The sequence below is a fragment of the Erythrolamprus reginae genome, chromosome 2, assembly GCF_031021105.1.
Source record: "Erythrolamprus reginae isolate rEryReg1 chromosome 2, rEryReg1.hap1, whole genome shotgun sequence".
In the NCBI taxonomy this organism is placed as follows: Eukaryota; Metazoa; Chordata; class Lepidosauria; order Squamata; family Dipsadidae; genus Erythrolamprus; species Erythrolamprus reginae.
The window spans coordinates 68,728,761-68,756,609 of NC_091951.1; the positions used below are offsets into that span (position 1 = coordinate 68,728,761).

General features: G+C 39.2%; 1 protein-coding gene across 5 annotated transcripts in view; it reads left to right on the forward strand.

Moving 5' to 3' along the window:
* GRM7 (glutamate metabotropic receptor 7) overlaps positions 1 to 27,849 on the forward strand; it is a 553,799-nt gene that overhangs the window by 271,087 nt on the left and 254,863 nt on the right. For all 5 annotated transcript variants that reach the window (XM_070738269.1, XM_070738272.1, XM_070738271.1 and 2 more), the window contains exon 4: positions 7,666 to 7,820. In XM_070738269.1, the coding sequence (XP_070594370.1) occupies positions 7,666 to 7,820 (155 nt within the window). The remainder of the gene's footprint in view (positions 1 to 7,665; positions 7,821 to 27,849) is intronic.

Here is a 27,849-nt window from a genome sequence, read left to right on the forward strand (position 1 = left end):
GGCAATGTAAGTGTATTGGTCATGCATGCATACAGAGGTGGGTGGGGCATGGGGGCATTGAATTATGGGTTTGGACACACACGTTTGTGTGTAATAAGAGGCACACGTGCATTCGGCTCACCATCACTGTGATATGTTATTATTTATTTTATGGATTCCATTTGTTTATTGTCTTGATATACTGGGATAAATGGAAAATAAAAAAATATTTCAAAACAACAACAACAACAAAATAAGTACTGTATCACCATACTTATTTTGGGTCTACAACAATCATACTTGTCCTTCAACCATAATCTTTTGGTGCTTTTGTGTGTGTAAATTTTTTGGTCCTGCACTATTTTTAAAAAACTGTTTTTTAGGTCACATAAACAATTTTATATGAATTGGAAAAAAATGAGTGCGGCATTAAAATTGTACAAAGAAAGATCAGTAAGCTCTTTTATGCTGATGTCATTACCCAGATCCTGCAAAGAACTGAAAACTCTAGTAAGAAAGTGAAGGAACATAGTGAAAAAAATAGGACTAAAATTAAATATGAAGAATATCAGATTAATTGTCACAGATAATAACAATAGCCTTAAAACTAACAATGAAGATATTGAATTGATGGATAGCTTTATCTTGATATGCTCATTTATATTCTGTTTTCTTTGTAACCAATGGATTTTCACTGCTTTGTTTCAGGATAGCATATAGGACAATAGGCAGGGAGTTATGGAACACAACCTTTTCTCCTTTGAATCAACAAGTACCCCAGTCTGTTAGAATATACCACAAAGTATTGAAGATTTTATTTTGATGAATTATGTGGTATCATTCACCTGATATTTCTGCATAGTATCAGGAGGTGGAGAGGAAGGAAATATAATGCATTCAAATATTTTCATTTGTTGCCTCTTTGTTAACTCCAGGGTAGAACTGAATGGAATATTGGTTCAAATAACATGAACACATGGAGGTTATTCCCAAATTTACTCATTCAGTATATTCTTCCTATATGCTCAAGCAATGCTTTTTGTGTTCTCATTTCCGAATTGCAACTCAGACACAAAACAAGGTGTGCTATTATGCTTGATTCTCTTTGAAGGAATCAATAGTATCCCTCAAAATAATTTTAGATGGATCAATGAACAGTAATTTCATAAGAAAGAAGTATGAAGGAAAATGGTATTCTTCTTATTGGTTTGCATGATTGAGTAATCTTCCAGGCAGTTTGTGATGAACGAGGTAGAATTATTCTAGTGTAATTTTGTAGGTGTGATGAACTTCATTAGACTTTTGAAATAACTTAGTTGAATGGCATCTTGCTGCATTATTTTATTTTTTCCAAAAACAAATTAAACCATATTTTTCTTTCTTGGACAGTAAAAATCTCTACATTTCAATTCTCAGGCAATTTTTTTTTTTAAAAAAAGGTTTTTTTAAAGAAAGAGAATGAATTCAGTTGTATCGGAGACTTAAATAATTCACATCATTTATAAAAATCTTTTGTAACAGAATAGAATAGAAATAAGTGAGCGTTATTTACAAAAAGTGAGCATATAATTTTTGTGAGGGAAGAGACTTTTGCATTTTTAGTTCATGTACAATTTAAATCTGACACCCATTCTCCATTCAGTGACAGATAAATTTAGACAGAAAAAATATATTCAGATTATTCAATTTAAAAAGTTTTATTATTATTATTATTATTATTATTATTATTATTATTATTATTATTATTATTATCAATGCCGTATGGACAGTTGGTGGAACAAAGCATTGCATGGCCAGTTCTTGGAGAAGGTTGAAGGCAAAGTGGATAAAGAAAAGACCTGGTCATGGCTTACAAGTGGAACACTCAAAAAAGGAGACAGAAGGACTAATACTGGCGGCACAAGAACAGGCCATTAGAACAAATGCTGTCAAATCCAGAATTGAAAAATCAACAGACGATCCAAAGTGCAGACTCTGTAAAGAAACAGATGAAACAATCGATCACATACTCAGCTGCTGCAAAAAGATCACACAGACTGACTACAAGCATAGACATGATTCTGTGGCACAGATGATCCACTGGAACTTGTGCCAGAACTACCATTTACCAGTGGCAAAGAACTGGTGGGATCGTAAGCCTGAAAAAGTGGTCGAAAATGAGCAAGCAAAACTACTGTGGGACTTCCAACTTCAGACTGACCGAATTCTGAAGCATAACACACCAGACATCCTGATTGTGGAGAAAAAGAAAGTATGGATCATTGACATCAGAACTGAAGAGAAGCAGCTAGAGAAATTAGTGAAATACGAAGATCTAAAAATCGAGCTGCAACGTCTCTGGCATGAGCCAGTGAAAGTGGTCCCAGTGGTACTTGGCATGCTCGGCGCAGTGCCAAAGGATCTCAGCGGACATTTGAAAACCATCAGAATTGACAAAATCTCCATCTGTCAATTGCAAAAGGCCACTTTACTGGGATTGGCAAACATAATTCACCGCTACATCACGCAGTCTTAGGTGCTTGGGAAGTGCCTGACTGGTGATGAAATACGAAATCCAGCATAATGATCCCGTTTGCTGTGTTGTATTGACATAATAATCATTATTATTTAATTTAAAAATTATTATTATTATTATTATTATTATTATTATTATTATTATTATTATTAATTTGTTTGTTTGTTTGTTTGTTTGTTTGTTTATTTATTTATTTATTTATTTATTTATTCATTCATTCATTCATTCATTCATTCATTCATTCATTCATTCATTCATTATATTTGTATGCCGCCCCTCTCCGAGGACTCAGAGCACCTCTATGGGTTTCTTTTTTTAAAAAAAAAAGCAATTTGAGCATTAAGCAGTCTATTGCTGATTATGATTTTTATTTCTTTGAGGCTTAAAACTACATAGATCAGTGCTTCCTGTCTTAGGAAATGAGTTTGATTCTACAACATACGGTATAGTGACACCATGTCTATTTCTTTTTTCCTTTCTTTCCTCTTGTTGATCAGCGACAAGTATTTGAAAAGTTGCTGACACAGCTAGATACTTATCAGGAACAGCAAATATTTTGTCTTTGCTTTATGAAATGGAAACTGACCTTATTTTGAGGTATCTCATTAAATAATAGCCATACCATATTTTCAAACAGGATCTGTGTTCATGTTTGTTTAATTATTATAAAGTGTTACAAAAACAAATGGGGATAGGCTAGCTAAGGATAAATTAGGGGAGCTTTCAGTTGAGGTAAACTGCTGGTGAGCTTGATCAGGAAAGTAGCAAGATATGAAAACAAGCATTTATGTGGCTCTGGATCAATCTTACACCATGGATTTCAACTTCATATTAATGTCATGGATTAGTGGTATCTAAAAGTAGATATTTGAACAAATTTCTGACTGAGAATTTTTTGTCTGGCTGGGGCTATAAATAATTGTATTCAGTGTTACACATTTATTTTTCCCAAGTGGAACAATTATTTCTACCTCCATTATCCTGAACAAAATCCAGTGTAATCAATCTTTCTCAGGTGTCTCTAACTTGATTAAATGAACAAATGATATACCTAGTAACTCATATTCTAACTCATAGACATTACTGTTACCCTTAGCTACATTGTTCACTTCAGTGTATTTTAAAAGAATCATTTAATTTAAAACATACAGAAATATGACTTGCTATGAAGCAAACATTACTCTCTTTATTTTCAGAGTACTTCTGAATTCAACACAGAGTATAGAATAGAATAGAATTTTTATTGGCCAAGTGTGATTGGACACACAAGGAATTTGTCTTGGTGCATATGCTCTCAGTGTACATAAAATTTATTTATTTATTTATTTATTTATTTTATTTATTATTTAGATTTGTATGCCGCCCCTCTCCGCAGACTCGGGGCGGCTCACAGCAAGATACAACAATTCATAACAAATCCAAATATAATTTAAAATATTTAAAAAGAACCCCATTTTACTAACAAACACACACACAAACATACCATGCATAAATTGTACATGCCCGGGGGAGATGTTTCAGTTCCCCCATGCCTGACGACAAAGGTGGGTTTTAAGGAGCTTACGGGAGGCAGGGAGAGTAGGGGCAGTTCCAATCTCTGGGGGGAGTTGGTTCCAGAGAGTCGGGGCCACCACAGAGAAGGCTCTTCCCCTGGGGCCCGCCAACCGACATTGTTTGGTTGACAGGACCCGGAGAAGGCCCACTCTGTGGGAGCTAATCGGTCGCTGGGATTCGTGCGGCAGAAGGCGGTCTCGGAGATATTCTGGTCCAGTGCCATGAAGGGCTTTAAAGGTCATAACCAACACTTTGAATTGTGACCGGAAATTGATCGGCAGCCAATGCAGACTGCGGAGTGATGGTGAAACATGGGCATACCTAGGTAAGCCCATGACTGCTCTCGCAGCTGCATTCTGCACGATCTAAAGTTTCCGAACACTTTTCAAAGGTAGCCCATGTAGAGAGCATTACAGTAGTCGAACCTCGAGGTGATGAGGGCATGAGTGACTGTGAGCAATGAGTCCCGGTCCAGATAGGGCCGCAACTGGTGTACCAGGCGAACCTGGGCAAACGCCCCCCTCGCCACAGCTGAAAGATAGTTCTCTAATGTGAGCTGTGGATCAAGGAAGACGCCCAAGTTGCGGAGGAGGACGCCCAAGTTGCGGGTCAATGATTCCCCCCCCCCCAGGGTAATGGAAGGACAGATGGAATTCTCCTTGGGAGGCAAAACCCACAGCCACTCCATCTTATCAGGGTTGAGTTTGAGTCTGTTGACACCCATCCAGGCCCCAACAGCCTCCAGACACCGGCACATCACTTCCACTGCTTCGTTGACAAATATACATTTGTCAAGAATCATGTGGTACAACACTTAATGATTGTCATAGGGGTCAAATAAGCAATGAAGAAGCAATATTAATAAAAATTTTAGGATATAAACAACAAGTTACAGTCATACAGTCAACATGGGAGGAAATGGGTGATATAAGCATCTTTAGAATATAAAATGGTTCTGTGTAAAACCTGAGGTAACCATGATCAATAAGGGGCTTTATTAGTTTGACGTAGTCCTTGAGTTTTGACCATAACTGAACTCAAAATATGTGTTGCTAGGGTCAGACAGTTATTAAATGAGTTTTCCCCATTTTATGACTTTTCTTGACACAATTGTTAAGTTGTAAATTGAGGCTACCTTAACATATATTTTGATGAAACCCAACCAAGCAGCCATTTTATGAATCATCTTCTTTCATGGCAGCCAATTTCTAACTCAAAATTATAATTGGCTCTTTTTTCTTCATCTGAGACTTTGAGACTGAATGTAATTTTACTAGTAGTTAGAAATCCAAAAGACACAAATTAATTTCAAGCTGCTTTGAATCCAGAATTTGTTTTATTTTATTAAATGCAGACCTCGAGTTGACCATTGTTTCATACAGATCACAAGATTTCTTCATACATGCAACCTGAATTAATTGAGAAAGATCATTTGATATTTATTGAATTTTGTCATTATTTGGCCATTAAAATATTTGTTACTTTATAGCAAATTACTTTTTCTGGTAGGTCCTGATCTATCCTGGTAAATTTCTCTAGTAGGTCCTGATAGATCCTAATTTCATTTTGGCCATCTCAAAAGTCCATCTTGTCGAACATTTTCTTCCTATGCTCATAGATATTGTTGCACTGAAAAAGCTCCTTGTCACTAAGCTAGCAATTTGCTTGCAGTGGAAGGAGGAACTAGTAACTCTTTCTGTTCTGGTTAAAATCCTGGCAACATTATATGATGGTCATAGGATGATTTTTGGTTCATTTGAAATTGCTGAAGATTCTCTGAAGCCCGTTCCCCCATCTGATCTAGCTTGTCCCCTACTTGCAGAATATACTTAATATTGGAAGAAGACTGTCCTTTCCTAATTTTTCCCTAACCATCTGAAAGGTTCCTGTGACTTTTTAATGATATAACAACTCAAAAAGAAAGAACCCTATAGAAATATGAGGAGCTTTTAATGACTCCCTTAGTTTGACCATGTCTTGCCTAGGATTATGTCACAAATTCATATGGACTCACACCTACCTATAAAAAAATTGTTCATGCCTCAGATTTGCCTGGTACCTTCACCATAGCATATGGTCTGTCACTATCATCTCTTAAAACAAGATTTGCTCCTTTGGGATATGCACTCACACTCACACAGAGACACCGACATAGACACAGACAAACCTCTTTAATCAAACTGCTCACAACTGAGCATCTACTTGTATTCTTTGCAACTGATATTGTAACTTACAAGTTACACTCTAGAAAATGTCCAGGGATACTTTCTGAGAAGAGCCCTCCACTCGCAAGAGAATACCCTACGCAACTAGATTTACAATCCTAGGTTTAGAAAGCTTAGAACTATGTCGCCTTAAACACAAGCTAAGCATAGCCCATAAAATAATCTGCTACAACATCTTTCCTGGATGACTATTTCAGCTTCAACCACAACAACACATGAGCACACAACAGATACAAACTTAAAGTAAACCACTCTAAACTCGACTGCAGGAAATACGACTTTAGTAACCGAGTAGTTGATGCATGGAACTCACTATCTGACTCTACAGTATCATCACCTAATCCCCAAAACTTTACCCTTAGACTACCAACTTTTGACCTCTCCCTATTCCTAAGAGGTTAGTAAGGTGCATTCATAAGTGCACCAGCGTGCCTACCAGGGGTGGGTTGCTGCCCAGATGGGGAGGGGGGGGGAATGTGGCAGGGTAGCAAAAATGGAGCTCCCCCCCAGAGCACCCAATTTGCACTGAAAGAAAATGCAGGGCATCCTGCATAACTCACGCCCAGAGTGTGGTAGCAAAAAATTTGGTAGCCCTTCACTGGTGCCTACCGTCCCCTGTCCTAATGTTTCTGTCTTACTAGTATCATGTATGTAAACATTGTTATATCTTTGTATACTACCAATGCATACTTGACAAGGCAAACAAATAAGTAAGGGGATTATATAGTTTTTAAGACCAATAACCATATCTTCCATAGGTTTCTTCAATGGAATCTCAGAACAAAATTAAAACTGGGCTATACAATGAAAAACCTATGTGCTTTTTGTATGTATTTTCCTAATATAACATTTTACTATGCACACTTCCTCTTAATAGTCTTTTTTTAAAAGAAAATGGTACTTACAGTATAATATTGAGTTGCAGAGTTTAATTAGTTAGGTTTCAGCTAAAATGTCAGGTAAGCACATTTGCATCTCTTCTTATGTTAGGAAGGATTTCTTTGGGAGACCCAAAGATGAGGATGGAAATATATATTATATGGTTTAACAAGCATCAATAGTACTAATGAACACTATGTGCATCTGCAATATGACTTGATTTATGGAATATGGTGTTATTTAAGAAATAATGCTTAATTTCTACATTACATTTCTGAAATTTCAATTATATTAAATTTCTTAGCTGATGGTACAAGCCACAGGACAATGACAAGCAGTTCTTGTTCAATGATAGGGTTCCTTTTTTTAAAAAAACATTTCCGATTTTCCAGTCTGGAGGATTCATTGTTTTGGCTCGTTAGGTAATTATTTTCTGCTGGTGAATGTTCCACCATATGATTATACTCTTTTTCTTTATCCCCCCTGAGAATGATAACTATTTCCTCTTTACAGACAAATCCTCGCAGCAGCAAAAAGGGCTGATCAAGTTGGCCATTTTCTGTGGGTGGCTTCGGACACTTGGGGTTCCAAAATGACTCCAGTAATTCAACAAGAAGATGTTGCAGAGGGAGCAATCACCATCCTGCCTAAGCGGGCAACCATTGAAGGTAATCCCTACTTATTCTGTTGGGATTCATGTATAATTTATTTATTTTTCTTCCTGATGCTTTACATAAAGGAAATCTGTGCAAACTGAATCCATATAAAGTTTTTTGCATACATCACAATCTTCAGAAAATGATCATCAATGCAACCTAGTTGAATAGGAGCCATTAGGCTGCTGATAATCTCCCTCCCTTCCAAATTCTGCTATTTCTACAAGTAGGGTTTTTTAAAAGCATTGTTCTAAAAAAAAGGCTTGAGAGGTTTGCAGTCGATGCTTTGAATCACTTCTGATGGCAAGGAATAGACAGCACCGTAGATATTTGAAGCATAGATGCTTTGCTGGCAATGCTATAGTTATATTTCACAAAAGACACTTGTAAAGTCTGGAGTGCTGATGTAGACTCTTGATGAATGCAGAGACATATACAGTATATAGCAACTCACAGCAGTTTCTCTAGCAGTATCCAGGATTCTGTATCAAGTTGGGAATTTTCTTTTTTGTTCTTGGCTGTCTTCCAAGTCCGGTATGAAATAAGACTTAGTCATCTAGAATTGTTGGGCTTCAACTCGTCTTATATTTTGTAGACTGTTCTCTGTTTGTTGGTTGAATTTCTCTGCCACCCATCTCTCCTATAAGGTTACTCTGTTTGTTTCCAAGTAGATGATTTTGTTACTTGTAGGAGTTCAGCTCCTACATCAACATCGCCGTTGCTGCTTCATTGGTGGTGGTAGATGGGGGTATGGATAATGACCAAAGGATGTTTATGAAATTGTACAACAACAGTATATGCCTCTAGCATGGGGATCACTCCAATTGCCTTGTTAAAGCAAACCAGTATCTCTATTAGGCAGCAGTAATATGGGAAGATGTTGGAGGTAATGACAGTAGCAGTGAAATCATATTGGTTAGGAGAAGACAGTGGTAACTCATTTCTATACTTTACCAAAAATGACAAGGATAGACAATCAAAAGTGATTAATGACTTAATGTTTGATGATGAATTCCTCAGATCAAAGGATACTCAATATGTTACTAAGGAACAACTGTGGAACTTTCACAGTGCTAATCATGTTTATGATAGAGCTAGATTAAAGACTTTGGAAAATCTAGTTGCTGCTATTGCCATGCAAGGTGAAAATATGTAAAAACAAATATATAGGGGAATATGTAACACAGGAAGCCTGTGCATGGGAAAGGTCAATAAAATGAAATATGAAATGAACTGGCTACACATTGACATTTTAGGCATCAGCGAATTGAAATAGAGTGAAGATGGACTCTCTCAGTCAGAAGATCATATTCACTACTGAGGATATAAAAAACCAAACAAAAAAGAAGGACTGGCTTTGCTTTCATAGGGAAGATATAGCAGAGACGGCATTAGAGTACAATGTAGTCAATGACCGAATAATATCAATTAGCCTTTGCAGACAGCCCTTTAATATGATGGTTATCCAAGCTTATGCTCCAACCACTGATCCAGAAGAACAGCAGTTTGATGAGTTAGTTCCAAAGTCCAATTTGAAAGGTACAGAATGTGCAAGCAAGATATGTTCTTTGTGTAAGAAAACTGAAATGACAAAGTTCAAAATAGTAATGGTGAAAATGAAGTTGGGTTGTGAGGCCCAGTGAAGAGAAATAAAACATGATAATGACTTAACCATTTCTACCGATCCAAGGACTTCTTTCTAACTAAGCAACTGAAACAATGCTTACATACATGGACACCAGTAGAAAAATAACACAGAATATACAGTAGTTGTCTATATTACTAATACAAAGAAATGGAAGTGCTCAATTTAAATGTTACCATATCCAATATTAATTATGAAATAGATCATGAATTTTTCATATGTGCAAATTCCAAGTTAGAATAAAATGGAAGATTTTAAAAAAACAATATAACCAATTTCCATGATGACCATACATTCATCATTTTTAAGTGGAACATAAGCAACACTTTGAAGTCTGAACATCATTGAATAGAGACCCAGAGGAATTGTGGACTGATATCAAAATGTGCTTAAAGTTTGATGCAAAAGATACTGCCTGAGAACAGAAGAGATAAAACTGGATGTAAGAACAGATGATGGAAATTGCACAGAAGAATAAGCCCAAACCAAGAAAGACGAAGATCTCAAGAAGAAATTTCACAAAGGATTTCACAAAGCTGATAGATCAGACAAGAAGCAATATATTGCAATGATATTTGTAAATACTGTATATTATAGCTGGAAGCAAACATGGAAAAACAAAGGCTCCCAAAAGTGTCTGAACTCAGAAGGTTTTTTCCAGCCTCAAATTGATGTACTAAAGGATACATAATATTAGATTCAAAGAAGGAAGGTTAAAGATGGAAGGACTATATTGAGATTCTGTACAATACAGGGTGCGTTCCAAAAGTAATGCATTTTTTTTTAAAAAAAGCAATTTATTGAACAGATTTGCACAAACACTAAAATTCTTCAAAGTACTGTCCCTGGGCCTCTACCCATTTTTTCCAGCGACTCTGCCATGACTGGTATGCATCCTGGAAGGCGTCTTCGGGGACCTCTTGCAAGGTCTTTGTCACGGCTGATTGGATCTCTTCTATGGACGAAAAACGCACCTTGCCCCAACGAGCTATGAGTCCACGAGTTCCTGGCCAATCACCAGGTGCCAACGCTGCTCCACCCCCCCTATAGTCCTGAAATTTCCCCAGCAGACTTCTTTTTGTTCCCAGCCCTGAAAGAAACCCGTTTTTCATCCATTTGAAGAATTTTAAGTGTTTGTGAAAATCTGATCAATAAATTACTTTTTAAAAAAATTGCATTACTTTTGGAACACACCCTGTAGGTACGTGAATATCCAAGTTACTTTAGAATATATTCTCTATTTATTAGAACATGTACTTTTAGAAGGTGAGTACAGCATCGCTCTAGTTATTATCTGGTCAGAAAGTTACAGGAACTAATGTATCATTTACAGAATAATATGAAAAGCAAGAAACAGAAGGGTAATCAGTAAAGATTCTAATAATTCCAGCAAATCTGGTGAATGGAGAATGACAGTATTCAACAGATTGGAAGAGGTCAACCTACATTCCAATATCAAAGAAAGAAAACTTAATAAAGAAGGCAGACTATTGTATAGAATCTTTAATTTCACATGCTGGAAAAATAATTCTTAGGATCATCCATTAGGGATTAGAGCCCTGCATAGAAAGAAAAATGCCAGATGTTCAAGCTGATTTTAGAAAAGGCCAAGGAACAAGGGTCATTAATCATGATGCATTCTAGGTAATTGAATAAGCCAAAAATACATAAACAGAAGTCAAATACTTCATTTATTAAAGAAATGCATTTGATTGTGTTAACCATTTAAAACTGTGGAATGTTATGGTGATAAAAGATATCCCTCCCATACAAATTGATATTGCTATGATACACAAACAAGCACAATCTGTTCCTCAAGTTGTTGTTGCATAAAGGATAAAAATTAATTTAGAACATAAATTGTTGTTGCCATTTATTTACTTTTTTCCTGTACTTGTGTTTTAGGTTTTTAATATGTATAATGCTGGTGCAATATATTTATTTATTTATTTATTCATTCATTCATTCATTCATTCATTCATTCATTCATTCATTCATTCATTTATTCATTCATTCATTCATTTATTCATTCATTCATTCATTCATTCATTCATTCATTCATTAGATTTGTATGCCGCCCCTCTCCACAGACTCGGGGCAGCTCACAACAATAATAAAACAGTATACAATAAACAAATCTAATATTTAAAAAGTATCTAAAAACCCATTAATTTAAAAACCATTCAATGCAAGCATACCATACATAAAACTATATAAGCCTGGGGAAAATGTCTCAATTCCTCCATGCCTGGTGGCAGAAGTTTGCGAAAGGCAAGGAGGGTAGGGGCAATCCTAATCTCCGAGGGGAGCTGGTTCCAGAGGGTCGGGGCCGCCACAGAGAAGGCTTTTCCCCTGGGTCCCGCCAAACAACATTGTTATATATTATCCCTGGTACTCATTATCCCTTTGAGGCAATCCTTCCACCATCTTGCACATGTCAAAGACATGGAGGGTGTAATGGTAACAGGTACCTCCATATTCACATGTGAACTGTATTCCCTACTAACCTATGACATGCTCATTCTTCCACCCAATACATGTGAATTGTTCAAAGAGACCGTTGTAATAAAATATTTATAGCATGCTTGATTAATCCCAAGTGTACTTCCGATCCATGGTATATGGTCAGGAATCGACCTTGTTATTATGACTGGAAGGGATCTTGGTGCCTTCTAGTTCAATCTTCTGCCAAGGCAGGAGTCCTTATATCATTTCAAACAAATGATTGTCCAATCTTTTCTTGAAAACCCCCAGTGATGGAGCAGCCATAACTCTGGGAGACAACTTGTTCCATTGATTAATTGTTATCACTGTCAGTAAATTCCTCCTTATTTTCAGGCTTTGACATACTTCCACCCATTTCTTCTTATTCAGCATTCAAGTATTATGGAAATTAAATTGACACCCACTTCCTGTGGCTGTCCTTCAAATGTCAGGAGACTGCTATCATATCTCCCCTAAGCCTTCTCTTCATTAGGATAATTATTTATACACAATTCCTATAGCCAGTGGCCCAGTAAACCAATTTTTTTATATTAACTGATTGTAATAAATGGCATAGCTAGCATACTAAACTAGAAGGAAGGGTTTTAATATTAATGTCACCCAGATGGCTTCATCCACAATCCTCCATGCTGTAATGGCCTTTGTCAAACATATATAACCTTTGGTTCTGCTTTTGCTTAGGGGACTTTAGCAAGTTACTAATGCTTTGCTGGAAGCTTGGTGTACAATGCTGTTGTTTGCAGTTTTAATAATTGTATTTTGTACCTTCGGAGTGATTTGATTGTTTTAGGTAAGACAGGGTTTGCCATAACAATGCCCTTAGGAAAATGTACTCATGAGAAACCTATACACAGGATAAGAAATCTCAGTCAGTTGCAAGCCAGCAAAGGATTGAGATAAAACTATATTCCATATTTATGCAATCTATATGCTGAATACATATCAAAGAAGGATGCATTGGAAGAAGATGACAGTTTTAAAACTGGATTAGAAACATCAGTAACCTGCATTATCCTGATGCCTCTATTCTGTCAGATGAAAATGCAAATGATGCTTCAGTAATGAAACTAAGGAGCATGGTGGGGGGGAAATGAGGCCAAGATTAAATATTAAAAAGACCATGCTAATGATAATCAGTGCATCAATCATCCTTAGAGTTGATAAGAAATAGCAGAAAAGATACACCCAGTATGGTAGTTATGAAGTCCTTAGAAAGTGTATTTTGGGTGTCTTGATGTATTTATACCTACAAGAATTAGAATGCAGGAAATGACTGTGCTTTTGATTCACTATGGAAAAAAATTGGACTTCTGTAGCAGGATGGAAAGAGTATGGACACTTTTGAACTTTGGTGTTGGAGGAGATGCCTGAGAATACCAATAGATAGCTAGGAAAGCAAACAAATAGATCTCTATATAAACTCCTAGCTCACTTGAGAAGTCTATAGAATCTGAAAAGATGGAAGGGAACAGAAGAAGCAAATGATCAGCAGGAAGATGAAAAGACTTGATTACAGTAGTGTGGAGTACATCTGAAGGGCTAGCTTGTGAAAAGATCATCCTGGAAAATGTCTACGTGTTTGGTTTGTTTATTAAACCAATTTACATAAGCATCTATCTCATAAGCAAGTGACTTCAAGCAGCACACAAGAGAGCTAAAAACAAATAATACCGTATTTTTCGCTCTATAAGACGCACCTGCTGATAAGACGCACCTAGATTTTAGAGGAGGAAAATAGAACAAAAATATTTTGAGCCAAAAAGTAGCTATCACACATGAGCAAGTTCTTGCATCCATAATTCTATCCTTTCTATGTCTTCCTCCCTCTTTCCTCCCTCCAACTTTCCTTTCTATCTCTCCCTCCCTCTTTTCTTTCTATCTTTCCCTCCCTCTTTCCTTTCTATCTCTCCCTCCCTCTTTCCTTTCTATCTCTCCCTCTTTCCTCCCTCCCTTTTTCCTTTCTATCTCTCCCTCCCTCTTTCCTTTCTATCTTTCTTTCCCCCTGCCTTTCTCCAAGCCCTTCCTTTTCCCTCTCCCTAACTACCCCCTTCTCCCTCCTTTCTATCTCTCCCTCCCCCTTTCTCTCTCCCTTCCTTCATCTTTCATTCCCTCTCTCTCCATCCCTCTTCCTTTCTCTCTTCCTTCCTCCCTCTTTTTTGTTCTTTCTCTCTCCCTCCTTCCCTCCCTCTATGTCTTCCCCTCCCCCTTCTTCCCCCCTCTCTTTCTCTTTCTTTCTTTCCCTGTCTTTCTCTCTTGCTTACTTTCTCGCTTTCTTTCTCATTCTTTCTCCCCTCCTTTCTTTCTCTCTCTCTTTCTCTCTCGTTCACCACGCCGGCAACAGAGAGAAAAAGAGAGAGAGGGAGAGAGAGTGGAGGGCGCCGTTGTCTTCGCCTCTTCCCGACAGCTCTGCAGCGAAGAGGAAACAGTCGCGCACCGCCTCCCGGGAGCCCAGCCGATTTTTGGAGCCGTTTTGTTTTCAGCTGGGCTCCCGGGAGGCGGAGTGTGGCCAGGTACCGTGTCTTCGCCTCCGCGCGCTGCCTCCGCCCGGCCGAAAACAAAACGGCTCCAAAAGTCGGCCGGGCTCCCGGGAGGTGGTGCGCGACTGTTTCCTCTTCGCTGCAGAGCCACACGGAGGCGAAGACACGGTGCCCGGCCACGCTCCGCCTCCTGGGAGCCCAGCTGAAAACAAAACGGCTCCAAAAATCGGCTGGGCTCCCGGGAGGCGGAGCGTGGCCGGGCATCGTGTCTTCGCCTCCGTGTGGCTCTGCAGCGAAGAGGAAACAGTCGCGCACCACCTCCCGGGAGCCCGGCCGACTTTTGGAGCCATTTTGTTTTCGGCCGGGCGGAGGCAGCACGCGGAGGCGAAGACACGGTACCCGGCCACGCTCCGCCTCCCGGGAGCCCAGCTGAAAACAAAACGGCTCCAAAAATCGGCTGGGCTCCCGGGAGGCGGTGCGCGACTCTTCAGGGTTGGGAAGAGGAGAGGCGGCGACAGAGGCGGGACACTTTTGGTGAGTATATCGCCGCCCCCCCTCTGCTCCAGCGCCTCCCCCCCTCCCTGCCTGCAGCTTCGCTCCATAAGACGCCACTGATTTTTCATCCTACTTTGGGAGGAAAAAAACTGCGTCTTATGGAGCGAAAAATACGGTAAATACAGTAATACTTCATCTTACAAACTTAATTGGTTCCCGGAGGAGGTTTGTAAGGTGAAAAGTTCTTAAGACAAAACAATGCGTGCAAGAAACACCCCCCCAAAAAAATGGTGCTCCGCTGGCCGCCGCCGCCTGGCTGTCACCTTTTGAAACAGCCGGGGGGACTTCTCGGCGTTCTGAACACCGAACCCGAAAGTTTGGCAAAAGTTCGGGTTCAGCGTTTGGGTTCAGGAGGACGCTGAGAAGCCCCACCATCTGGCTGTCAGTTTTGCAAAAGAGCCGTGGAGCTGTCAGGCCGGTTGGGAGGCTCAAACGGAGGTGGGGAATCCCAATAGGGAATTCCATGGGTGGAGCTTTTGACATCACGAAGACATCCTTCCTGGCTGGCCGAAACGTGGACTTTTGCCGAACTTCCGGGTTCGGCGTTCGGGAGGATGCTGAGAAGCCCCCCGGCTGTTTCAAAAGGCGACAGCCGGGCGGTGGGGCTTCTCGGTGACCACCCGAACCCGAACTTTTGCCAAACTTCTGGGTTTGGCATTCATGCGGTGGGTTCATAAGATGGAAAAAGTTCGGAAGAAGAGGCAAAAAATTTCTAAACCCCGGGTTCGTATCTCAGAAAGTTCGTATGATGAGGGGTTCGTATCACGAGGTACCACTGTACATTAAAAAGTATTTAAAAAACTAAACTAAATTAAAGAATAGGTTGCTAGGAAACTTGATAGAAAAATATAGATCTATTACTACAGTTGCTTTTGCAAATGATCTGATGCATATTTGAACACATTTGAACAGTTTCCCTCTCACATGGCTATTCCAAACTCCTCTTTCACTTGTTTGAACAAGAAATATGGGGAATGTTGCCTAACATCTTTTTAAACATTCTGTTGGAACTCAAAAACGATAATATGAAAGAAAACAGTTCTTTATTTCCAGCCCAGACAGAAAGGGAAGTAGTATATAAGAGAATCATAGCTTTCCAGAAATAAGTCATTGACATTTTATTGAGAGGCTCTATAATAGAAAGTCTCAGGTGTGCCAAAGTACAATATCATTATTTCATTTCCTCTTCCACCATGTGTTCAGAATGGCATAAATCATGAAATCAACTAATTCTTTTCCCTAAACATTACTTTTTAAAACTTGTTTAACATAAGGATTGTTAATCTCACAGCATCTTAATTCCAGAGATTCATTGCTATTACAAGGTGCTTTAATAGAGGTGGATTTTCCCACTATTCATTATAATCTCTATATTTGCAAGATCTTTATTCCCAGATAAACTATTAGTAACATTTGGGGTAAATAAGGTAGGACTAAAGACAAAGTATTTAAAGATGATATAGTTTATTATAAATTGATATGTTCTTGTCAATATTATTAGAATTTCCAGGTAATTAAGAGCTTTTCCAGAAAATGTTTGTTAAAATGTAGTTGTTTACTTGGAATTTTCTTCTGACTTGTTACACTATCAATCAATAATTCTTTATGTAAAAGCCAGGTCTCTAAAGAGCACTAGTGCTCTACAACAACCTTACAGCTGGTTATAAATGCAAATATCTCTCATATTCAAATATACCTGGTGATAAGAAGGGAATAAATAATCACTGTAATATGTAAAGAAAGCACAGAACAATTAAAATCAACCTCAGTCAGAGCCATGTCATAAAGAAAATGAATCCACATTATGACAGAACAATATGATACAATTGAAGGAGTCTAAATTCTTACCCAAAGAAAATTAATATTGTTTTGTTTCTGACAATTGGGATATTTCCTGTTATTTTCTTCCCTTTGTTTTCTATCTGTAATTGAAGTATAATAGATTAGGAATAATCTGATGCTTAATTATCATGTAACATCCTTTTCATGTTTTCTTTTAAAATATTGCCACACTCCCATCTTCTCCTCCTTTCAAAAGTAGAGAAATAGGCTTATTTCTTTGTACTTATTATTTGATGGCTTGATTTTTGTGTGCTTGTCGGCACCAGCATGTGTTAAAGTTTCCAGCAGTTATTGCTGACAAGTTCTCAGTTTTGTCATTGTTGTTAACTAACATCTATCGTTCCACTCCTGAGCATTTAGGGAAAATGATGGGTGAAGAATGGTTCTTTTGAGATCCAAATTTGATGGTATGGAATCTGCTTTGCCTGATTTGTGAATGTCAAAGGATATGAGAAGATTTTTGTTTTTGTTTTTGGATAAAATTTAGAAATGTAATTAGTAAATCGATTCAGTTTTTCTTGCAGCTCAACTTTCCTGTCTGTCTATTGCAGCCATTAAAACTCATCCATCCATCCATCCATCCATCCATCTGAAACAAGATCAGATATATTTTATCAATGCCATCATTTGTTTTATCTACAGACAGAGTTCAGGAAGTAAGTTTTGCTTAAATGTGGTGGGAAGCTATAGGTTCCAAATGTGGACTAAGGGGACTTTTATGTTTCATGAATGATCACTGCTCATTTCTTGGTGCCTACCTCTTTTATAACTGTTTGGGTATCATATATCCAATATCAGTGCAATAGCAATAGCAATAGCTTCACAGTGCTTTTATTTCATCATTTTTCTTGATAATGAGCTTTCCAGTGGTTTTACAAGACAAAGAGTGCTAAAATGAGTGACAAAAAACAACAACTATTTAGTATCAGTAAATAAAACATAAATAAGCAGTTTGAGCAGAAAATAATTTCCAATAAAAATAAATATAATTTTCCAAGGTGTTTATCATTTAGAATATAAGACCCAGCATGCCTTATGGTTAAATGTGGGATTTTTTTCAGGACTTTTCTGTTCATACTTGAAAAGAGAAAAATCTAAGAGTTGGAAAGTCTTAGTATTTCACTTGCATTAAAAGTGATAGCTGCAAAGAGTTTTAAAGTTATTCTGGATTCTACCGAAAATTTTCCAATCTGCTATATAGAATGACAACTTGTAAGCATAATAGAAGCCACCAAGATGGGAATAAAATTATCTTGGATATGATGGATAGATATGAAAAATTATATTTCCTTCAAATTAAGCTCAAATCTTAGAAACTTTGTGGGTCTATCCAGATAGTCATTTTTCCAAGAATATGAAAGTGGTGTGTCATTGATTTCTTCTATTATTTTTCCCTTGTCTTATCCAGTCTAGTCTATAGTTTTGGCCTCTTTTAGAGTTTTCTCATCTAAGTGGTAATGATTAGTGATGGGCGAACTCAACGATGTTCAGGTTCGGCGAGTTCAGCTGAACTTGCCGTGAGTTTTGGGTGAGTTCGCCAAACCCGAACCTGAACACTCCGTGATGTCGAAGCTGCACCCCTGGAATCCCATTGTAGGATTTCCCAGCTCCTTTTGCTGAAAGGACCTCCCTTTGTTTGCTTAGAAGAGAGGGCAAAAGCTGGTTCTATAGTGTAATAGCTAGCACTCTGGACTTTGAATCCAGCAATCCGGGTTCAAATCTCCTTTTTTTAATGTTTTAAATTTATTTATTTATTTATTTATTTATTTATTTATTTATCATCATCATCATCATCATCATCATCATCATCATGCTTCTTTATATAATAAATGGGGTTTGGGTCCTTTTAATGCTTTCTTAGTGGGGAAAAAAGAAAGCATTAAAAGGACCCTCCAATAATTAATAAATAATGATGATGATGATGATGATACTAATACTAATAATACTAATAATACTACTACTACTACTACTACTACTAATAATAATAATAATAATAATAATATAAATAAATAAAGGAGGTTCCACTGAAACTTGAACCCAGATCGCTGGATTCAAAGTCCAGAGTGCTAACCATTACACTATAGAACTGGCGATGCTTTTGCCCTATCTTCCAAGCAAGTAAAGGGAGGTCCTTTCAGCAAAAGGAGCCTTTGAAATTGGAACCCACCTTCAGACACATTCACAGAAGTTCCCTGAAGATGGGCTCCAGCATGAGTCTGAAAGACTAAAGCTCTGATCCCAGTGACCTAGATTCGATTCAGAAGTTAACATTTTTGGCAATTAAAATTTCACATTATTGAAGTTCCAATTCACTCAAATAATAGTAAAGAAATGTTGTGGTCCAATAATGTTGCATTAGTTATTTTGAAAGAATTAAATTAGCATACACCAAGTGACATGCTGGTGAAGCATATTTGTCATTATCCAAAAGACTGATTATCAGTATAGTAGTCTTAACATAGCCTGGTCTTGTCTAATGTGATTATTTATAAGAAACAAGGAGACTGCTCTTATATAATAATCAGTTTATATAGCATTTTGTTTAAAAGCTCTCCTTAATCAGAGCTACTTAGTATTGATAAGCAATAAGCTGACCCATATTTAACCAACAAAAATCAATAAAACTGTCTGCATTTTCTCCAGATGGTTTTACCAAATCTTATTTAGGGGCAGGAAGAAAATTGTAAAAATAATTTTAGGAATAAGTGATACAACAGGTTCCCTCCCATTCTCTCTGTCTCTCTCTCTGTCTCTCTCTCTCTCTCTCTCTCTCTCTCTGTGTACAAAATACACAATATTTTGAATACAAAATAACAAAATTTATTTATTTAAAAAATAACTTTTTTTTTAAATCATACTGTAAGGAATCACAGGATCATCTTGCAAAGGAGTTCCACATTGTAGAATGCCTGTGTCTGTGTAAGCTTGTGTGTGAAAGATTGGTACTGTACCTAAAAATCAATCTATGCATGTTAGTATAGTTTTCCCAGAGATTAAGAAAATGTGTTGAAGTTCCAATTATGAGACGCTGAAGGTGGTTGAAAATTCTTTTCCCATTTTAGTTCTATATTAGAGGTCAGCAATGGGATGACATAGAATACAGTGCATCCATAACCTCTTTCTATGTTTCCACATGTTAACTGAGAATAAAAGGAATAAAAACATAATTTTAAACAATTTTAAACAACAAATATTGCAAATACTCACAGGATGTTGATGTTCTCATGAGATTTTATCTGGCAACACACACAATTCCATTGCTCTGCATGGCACTATAGGAGAGCTTGAAGAAATGTCTTGAACTGATCCGGATGATGACAGGTTAAGATAGATATGTTGCAATTACACAGGAAGGAGGATTGACAATCTTTGTCGGTTCCCACTTTCAACCCTAAATGCACCAACAGCCAAGTAGTTTCAAGACTGCCTTCTACCTGGGGATACCTTTGTGATATGAGGGAGGCCAAGGACAGGATATCTTTTTCTCCAGTTTTATTTCTGATTCTTTGGAATGTTGTCATTAGGAGGGGGGAGGGGGAGGAGTGGCTATTATAGCCAGGGAGAGCCTTTGCCTGCGTAGACTCATTGCTCCGGAAATTGCGGGTTGCGAGTCTTTCTTGTTGAAGTTGGACTTAGGGGTCCAGGTGGGCTTATTTCTCACGTACCTGCCTCCCAGCTGCGTGTCAAAAGCCCTGCCTGTGCTACTCGAGGAGGTAGCCGGGTTGGCGGTGGAGTTCCCCGGACTCATTGTCCTGGGGGACTTCAACCTGCCGTCACTCGGCGAAACCTCTGGGTTGGCACAGGTTTTCATGGCCACCATGACAGCCATGGACCTGACTCAAGTAGTACAGGGTCCGACTCACGAGGGAGGGCGCGCACCTGACATGGTATTCCTTTCCGAGCAATTGAGAAATGGTCTGAGACTAAGGGGCTTAGAAGCATTGCCTTTGTCATGGTCAGACCATTTTCTACTACGGCTTGACTTCCTGGCTCCAATCCTTCCCCACAGGGAGGCAGAACCAATGAAGATGTTCCGCCCCAGACGCCTGATGGACCCAGAGGGCTTTCAGACGGCGCTTGGGGTTATTCCAGAGGCACTCATCCACAGTTCGGCGGAGTCTCTTGCGGAGGCCTGGAATACGGCTGCTGCGGAGGCTCTTGACCGGATTGCGCCTTTGCAACCTCTCCATGGCGCTAGACCCCGTAGAGCCCCATGGTTCAACGAGGAGCTCCAGGAGTTGAAACGCCAAAAGAGACGTCTAGAGAAGCGATGGAGGAAGAGTAGGTCTGAATCTGATCGAACACTTGTAAGAGCTTTTATTAAGACTTACAAAGTGGCGCTCAAGGCGGCAAGATGCGCGTACCATGCCGCCTTGATTGCATCAGCGGAATCCCGCCCAGCCGCTCTGTTTAGGGTGACCCACTCCCTTCTTAACCAGGGGGGAGTTGGGGAGCCCTTGCAGAGTAGCGCCGAGGAGTTTAACATGTTTTTCGCTGATAAAGTCACTCAGATCCGGGCCGACCTCGACTCCAATTGTAAAACAGAGTCGACTGACAATGAGTCAGTCGAGGTGACTGGGGCACGTACTTGTCCACCTGTCTGGGAAGAGTTTGATCTGGTGACACCTGATGAAGTGGACAAGGCCATTGGAGCTGTGAGTTCCGCCACCTGTCTACTGGATCCGTGTCCCTCCTGGCTGGTCTCGGCCAGCAGGGTGGTGACACAGAGCTGGGCCCAGGAGATTACCAACGCTTCCTTGGGGAGGGGAGTTTTTCCAACACTCTATAAAGAAGCGCTCGTGCGCCCCCTCCTCAAGAAGCCTTCCCTGGACCCAGCCGTACTTAACAACTATCGTCCAGTCTCCAACCTTCCCTTTATGGGGAAGGTTGTCGAGAAGGTGGTGGCACTCCAGCTCCAGCAGTCCTTGGAAGAAGCCGATTATCTAGGTCCCCAGCAGTCGGGTTTCAGGCCCGGTTACAGCACGGAAACCACTTTGGTCGCGTTGATGGATGATCTCTGGCGGGCCCGGGACAGGGGTTTATCCTCTGTCCTGGTGCTCCTCGATCTTTCAGCGGCTTTCGATACCATCGACCATGGTATCCTTCTGCACCGGTTGGAGGGGTTGGGGGTGGGAGGCACTGTGCTTCAGTGGTTCTCCTCCTACCTCTCTGGCCGGTCGCAGTCGGTGTTAGTGGGGGGTCAGAGGTCGGCTCCGAGGTCTCTCCCTTGTGGGGTGCCTCAGGGGTCGGTCCTCTCCCCCTTGCTATTTAACATCTACATGAAACCGCTGGGTGAGATCATCCAAGGACATGGGGTGAGGTATCATCAATATGCCGATGATACCCAGCTTTACATCTCCACCCCATGCCCAGTCAACGAAGCGGTGGAAGTGATGTGCCGGTGCCTGGAGGCTGTTGGGGCCTGGATGGGTGTCAACAGACTCAAGCTCAACCCGGATAAGACGGCGTCCTCCTCGATCCACAGCTCACATTAGAAAACCATCTCTCAGCTGTGGCGAGGGGGGCGTTTGCCCAGGTTCGCCTGGTGCACCAGTTGCGGCCCTATCTGGACCGGGACTCATTGCTCACAGTCACTCATGCCCTCATCACCTTGAGGTTCGACTACTGTAATGCTCTCTACATAGGGCTATCTTTGAAAAGTGTTTTGAAACTTCAGATCGTGCAGAATGCAGCTGCGAGAGCAGTCATGGGCTTACCCAGGTATGCCCATGTTTCACCATCACTCCGCAGTCTGCATTGGCTGCCGATCAGTTTCCAGTCACAATTCAAAGTGTTGGTTATGACCTTTAAAGCCCTTCATGGCATCGGACCAGAATATCTCCGAGACCGCCTTCTGCCGCACGAATCCCAGCGACCGATTAGGTCCCACAGAGTGGGCCTCCTCCGGGTCCCGTCAACTAAACAATGTCGGTTGGCGGGCCCCAGGGGAAGAGCCTTCTCTGTGGTGGCACCGGCTCTCTGGAACCAACTCCCCCCGGAGATCAGAACTGCCCCTACTCTTCCTGCCTTCCGTAAACTCCTCAAAACCCACCTTTGCCGTCAGGCATGGGGAAATTAAACATCTCCCCCTGGGCACGATTAATTTATACATGGTATGCTTGTGTGTGTGTCCGTTAGTATATGGGTTTTTTTAAAAATCTTTAAATATTTTAATTAATTGGATTATTTATGATTTGTTTTCACTTGTTGTGAGCCGCCCCGAGTCTTCGGAGAGGGGCGGCATAAAAATCCAAATAATAAATAAATTATTTGAAAAGAAAAATATTTTAACAAAGGAGTCTGTTTCTAAAGGGACTTTAAGGGAGTTTCTTAATATTCTTCTAGAAGACAAATAAAGACAGTATTCTTCCAAAAGTTGTTGGCTAGTTAATCTTAATAATCAGTTATTATTACAATTTTGTTTTTGGATTGAATAATTGTACTTTTGAGGCTTATTTTTTGCTTTTGCTTTTTAAAAAAATGACACGATGTCTTCATTATTCCTTTTGTAGCATGAATGTTTTAATTTTAAATTTTAAAGAACTCTTGGCAGATTTAGTAGTATATAAATAAAATACTTTGGAATCCATATTTTATAGAAATGTATTCCTCCATCAGTTTTAGTCAAACTGAGAGGCAGATATTGCTCTTAAATTATTTACTAAAAGTCATGGCTGAGATTGGATTTGAACTTAGATCTCTTCAGTCATAATCTTCCATATTCTTAGCCACTATTCAGGATAACAGATGCCACTTTGACTACTTACCCCTCAATGTTTCCCTCTCCCTCTCCTTCCTCCCTCCCTCTCCTAAAACTCTTTATCATGTCTCTGTTTCTTTTTCAATGCTTCAATTTAAATTTATCAACCACAACTAAGTAAAAATCACATCATTTTCTTGTGCGTACAGCATTTGAGTTCAGTGAGATTTGCTATTAGTTATCAGTGATATATTCCCTATCCTAGGGTGTAATTCTTGGTTTTAAGCAGCTTGACCTTTTAGCTTTTTTTTTTTCAAAAACCAATGGAGCTCAAGTGTCTCTCTCTGAATGTGACATAAAGACCAATCACTAAAGCAGTTGATAAAAGAAAAGGGAAATTTTGCTTCTCTTACATTTTTGCTCACAATAACAATCAGCTAAGAGCTGGGCGTTCAATTTGGGTAATCGATACTACTTGTCTCATGGGACCATCAAAAGGGAAGAACATAGTTGGCTTTTCAATCACCACCCACTCTCCCTCCTTCCCTCTCCCCATTTCCCTTTCCCTCCTCTGTGTGTGTGTGTGTGTGTTTCGGTTTCTCTCTCTCTCTCTCCCTCCCTCTCTCCCCCCCCCCCTCTCTCTCTGCCAGATCTCTGATGGTTCAGGCTCTGCTTCTGTAATTCCTCTTTCCTTGCAAATTATCTTCCTCTAATCCAAAAAGGAAGCTTCTCATGGACTCAGATGATTGACTTGGGAAGTAAAGTAACAGCTCCCGAAAGAAGGCATCTTCCTTCTCTGTAATATAACAATAATGTATGCTATAGAGCATGTATCTACGTAATGAGACCACCCTGAGTGCTCATGCAAACAGAAAGTCACAATCCAATCAATTTTTCAATAATTAAAATTGAATTCAGTAATATTAATTATTTAAAATCCTGGTTGTTACATTTTAAGCCCTAAAAAGCAAAGCACTGGGATACATTAGGTAACAGTTTACCAGAATGTAATCTTCCCATCATCAGCACTGGAGGGCATACTGAAAATATCTTCCCTTCTCAGAAATGAATCAGGAGAAAAGGATGTGAAGCTTCTTCTGCAGTAACACTATACTGCTAACTAGGACATACAACACCTTTGCCAGACCAATCCATGATTATAGCTCATCTGCCTTGAATCCACACTGTGTATCAGACATTAGTACAATTGAACAAATCCAGAGGTATTTCACGAGAAGAGTACGGCACTCTTCTGCTCACAATAGAATACCATCAGGCCTGAAATTTTGGGCTTGGAGAACCCACATCTATGCTGCCTATGGTCTGACCTAAGCATAGTACACAAAATTGTCTGCTACAATGTCCTACCTGTCAATGATTACTTCAGCTTCAACCACAAGAATACACAAGCAAACAATAGATACAAACGCAAGGTAAACCACTCCAAACTCAATTACAAAAATTACAACTTCAGCAACTGAGTGGTCAATGCCTGGAATGCTCTACCTGACTCCGTTGTTACTTCAACCTTAAACTGTTAAACCTTAAACTGTTAAACCTTAAACTGTTAAACCTTAAACCCATAGCTTCAACCTTAAACTGTTAACCATGGACATCAACCATTCTGAAGAGGTCTGCAGGGGGCGTTCATAAGGGCACCAGCGTGCCTACCATCCCTGTCCTACTGTCCCCATTCACTCGAAACAGAATACCCTACGAAAATAGACTAACAATCCTGGGTCTAGAAAGCTTAGAACTACGGCGCCTAAAACATGATTTAAGTATTGCCCACAAGATCATATGCTGCAACGTCCTACCGGTCAATGACTACTTCAGCTTCAACTGCAACAACACAAGAGCATGCAACAGATTCAAACTTAATATCAACCACTACAAACTTGACTGTAAAAAATATAATTTTAACAATCGAGTTGTCGAAGCGTGGAACTCATTACCAGACTCAATAGTGTCAACCCCTAACCCCCAACATTTCTCCCTTAGACTATCCACGATTGACCTCTCCAGATTCCTAAGAGTCCAGTAAGGGGCGTACATAAGTGCACTGGTGTGCCTTTCGTCCCCTGTTCAATTGTCTTTCCTTTATCTCATATATCATATATATTTTCTTCCTTTCATATATCTTCTCCTCTATTTTTACATATTATCTTTATATATATTACTTCATGTCTATTCTCTTCCATGTGTATTGTGTATTGGACAAATGAATAAATAAATAAATAAATAAATTTGTATTTATTTCATGTGCTCATGTCCATGTTTATACTTACACCTGTTATCTCATATGTTTTTGACTGAGTGACTGACTGATTGACTAACTAACTAACTAACTAATTAACTGACTGACTAACTAAATGTAGCTCATAAATTGTTATTAAGGACAAGGATGTTTTTTTCAAAAGGCAACTGGATTTTTTTTTTCTGGAAGAAGCTTTCTTGTGAAATGTCTTCAAGAAAAAAATAAAGTGCAGTTGTCTTTTGAAAAAGTACCTTTGGGACAACTGTGACCTGAATGATTGAGAATCTCCATAGATATTTAGCTTATAGGTCATGGATGAGACAGCAGATTTCTTCTATAATAGCCTCCATCTCCACCTCTGGAGTAGTGTTATTCTCCTTCATTGGGTTGAGAGAGATCAGAAAAGAATGTTGGGAATGTAAGCCAAGGTGTGAAAATTACTAAAGCAATCAGGCACTCATATTAGACATCAGTGATATTGAAAAGTGCTGGAGGTGGATGGCCACGTACTGCCAATGGCAATTATATTGCATGGAAACAGGCAATTGTAAACCATCCCTGCATTTTACCAAGAAAACCACATAATGTGTTGGTAATGTTGGATGCTGGGTCCCATACATTGGATGGTATTCAACATGCTACTTTCCGGGTATCAATTCAATTCAATTCAATTTATTGGATTTATATGCCGCCCCTCTCCGAAAACTCGGATATTGCTTATGATGTAGCGACTCAATATTGCTTATGATGTAGCGACATTAAAATTTGGTGGCATCTAGTTGCCAATGTTGGCATATAAGGAAAGAAAATCAGAAGATGCAAAAACAAAAATTAGACTGCGAATATAGAATGTATCAAGCATGAACACGAGAAAGTTCAACCCAGTGAAAGATGAAATGAACTGATTACACATTGATCTCTTAGGCATCAGCAAATTGAAATGGACTGGAAATAGAGCCGGGAATCATAATATTTACTATTCAGGACATGAAAAATGAAGGAACAGCATGGCTTTCACAGACAGGCAGGCTATAGTAAAGAAAATACTTCTGCATGTTCATTCCGTAACTGAATAATATTGATTAGCCTTTGTGAAAACCTTTATCCAAGCTTATGCTCTAAACACTGACCCAAAAGAAGAGAGGGTCAAGTTCAATATGAAATTGACATAACATGAAAGAAAGATGCACTGCTTGTGTTTTGGGACTAGAATACCAAAAGTTGTAAATATTAAGGGGGGAAATACACTTTCCCAGATGGTATGGTCTGAGAAACTAAAATAAATGTTTTATATGAGTAGCTTTTATCCAGTTTATAAAACCACACAGAAGGTGGTGGATGGTAGTAGCTATGCAAATTTGTTTAATAAATAAAAGAAAATAAATAAAATAAAGCAGCAGGAGAACATTTTATAAGTTTCTGCCTATCCAGTGATTTATTCATTGTTATTCACATCTTAGTTATATCCCATCTACACTACTGCAGCATGTTCTACATGGGACAGTTGTTAATGGCCATTGGGAATCTATAGCTATATCAAAATGCTATATTATGAGCAGTTACGCTACAGCCTTATGATACCACTGTTATGTAAACAGCATTAATTGCCAATAGTATTTTACTAACCCATTTCCGGTGGATTCAAGGTACTGGCTAACGCGCTCAATCCAGCATGTTCTGACAGGTTCTGGAAAACTGGTAGAGGAAATTTTGAGTAGTTTGGAGAACCAGCAAATATCACTCTGGCTGATCCCAGAGTGTGGTGAGAATGGATATTTTGCAATATCCTTCCCCCAGGAGTGGGGAGGGAAGGGAGATTTGCAGTAACCTTCCCCTGGAATAGGGTGAGAATGGAGATTCTCACCCTGCCATGCCCACCAAGCCACATCAGGCCTACCAAGCCACACCCACAGAACCATTAGTAACAATATTTGGATTTCACCACTGCACTCAGTGCTAACTATAACATTTGGTTATATGACTTGTAAAATCTGACAGAGTGAGTATGCTTTATGTCTCATTAACTACCATATTTTTTTTTAACATATACGATGCACTGT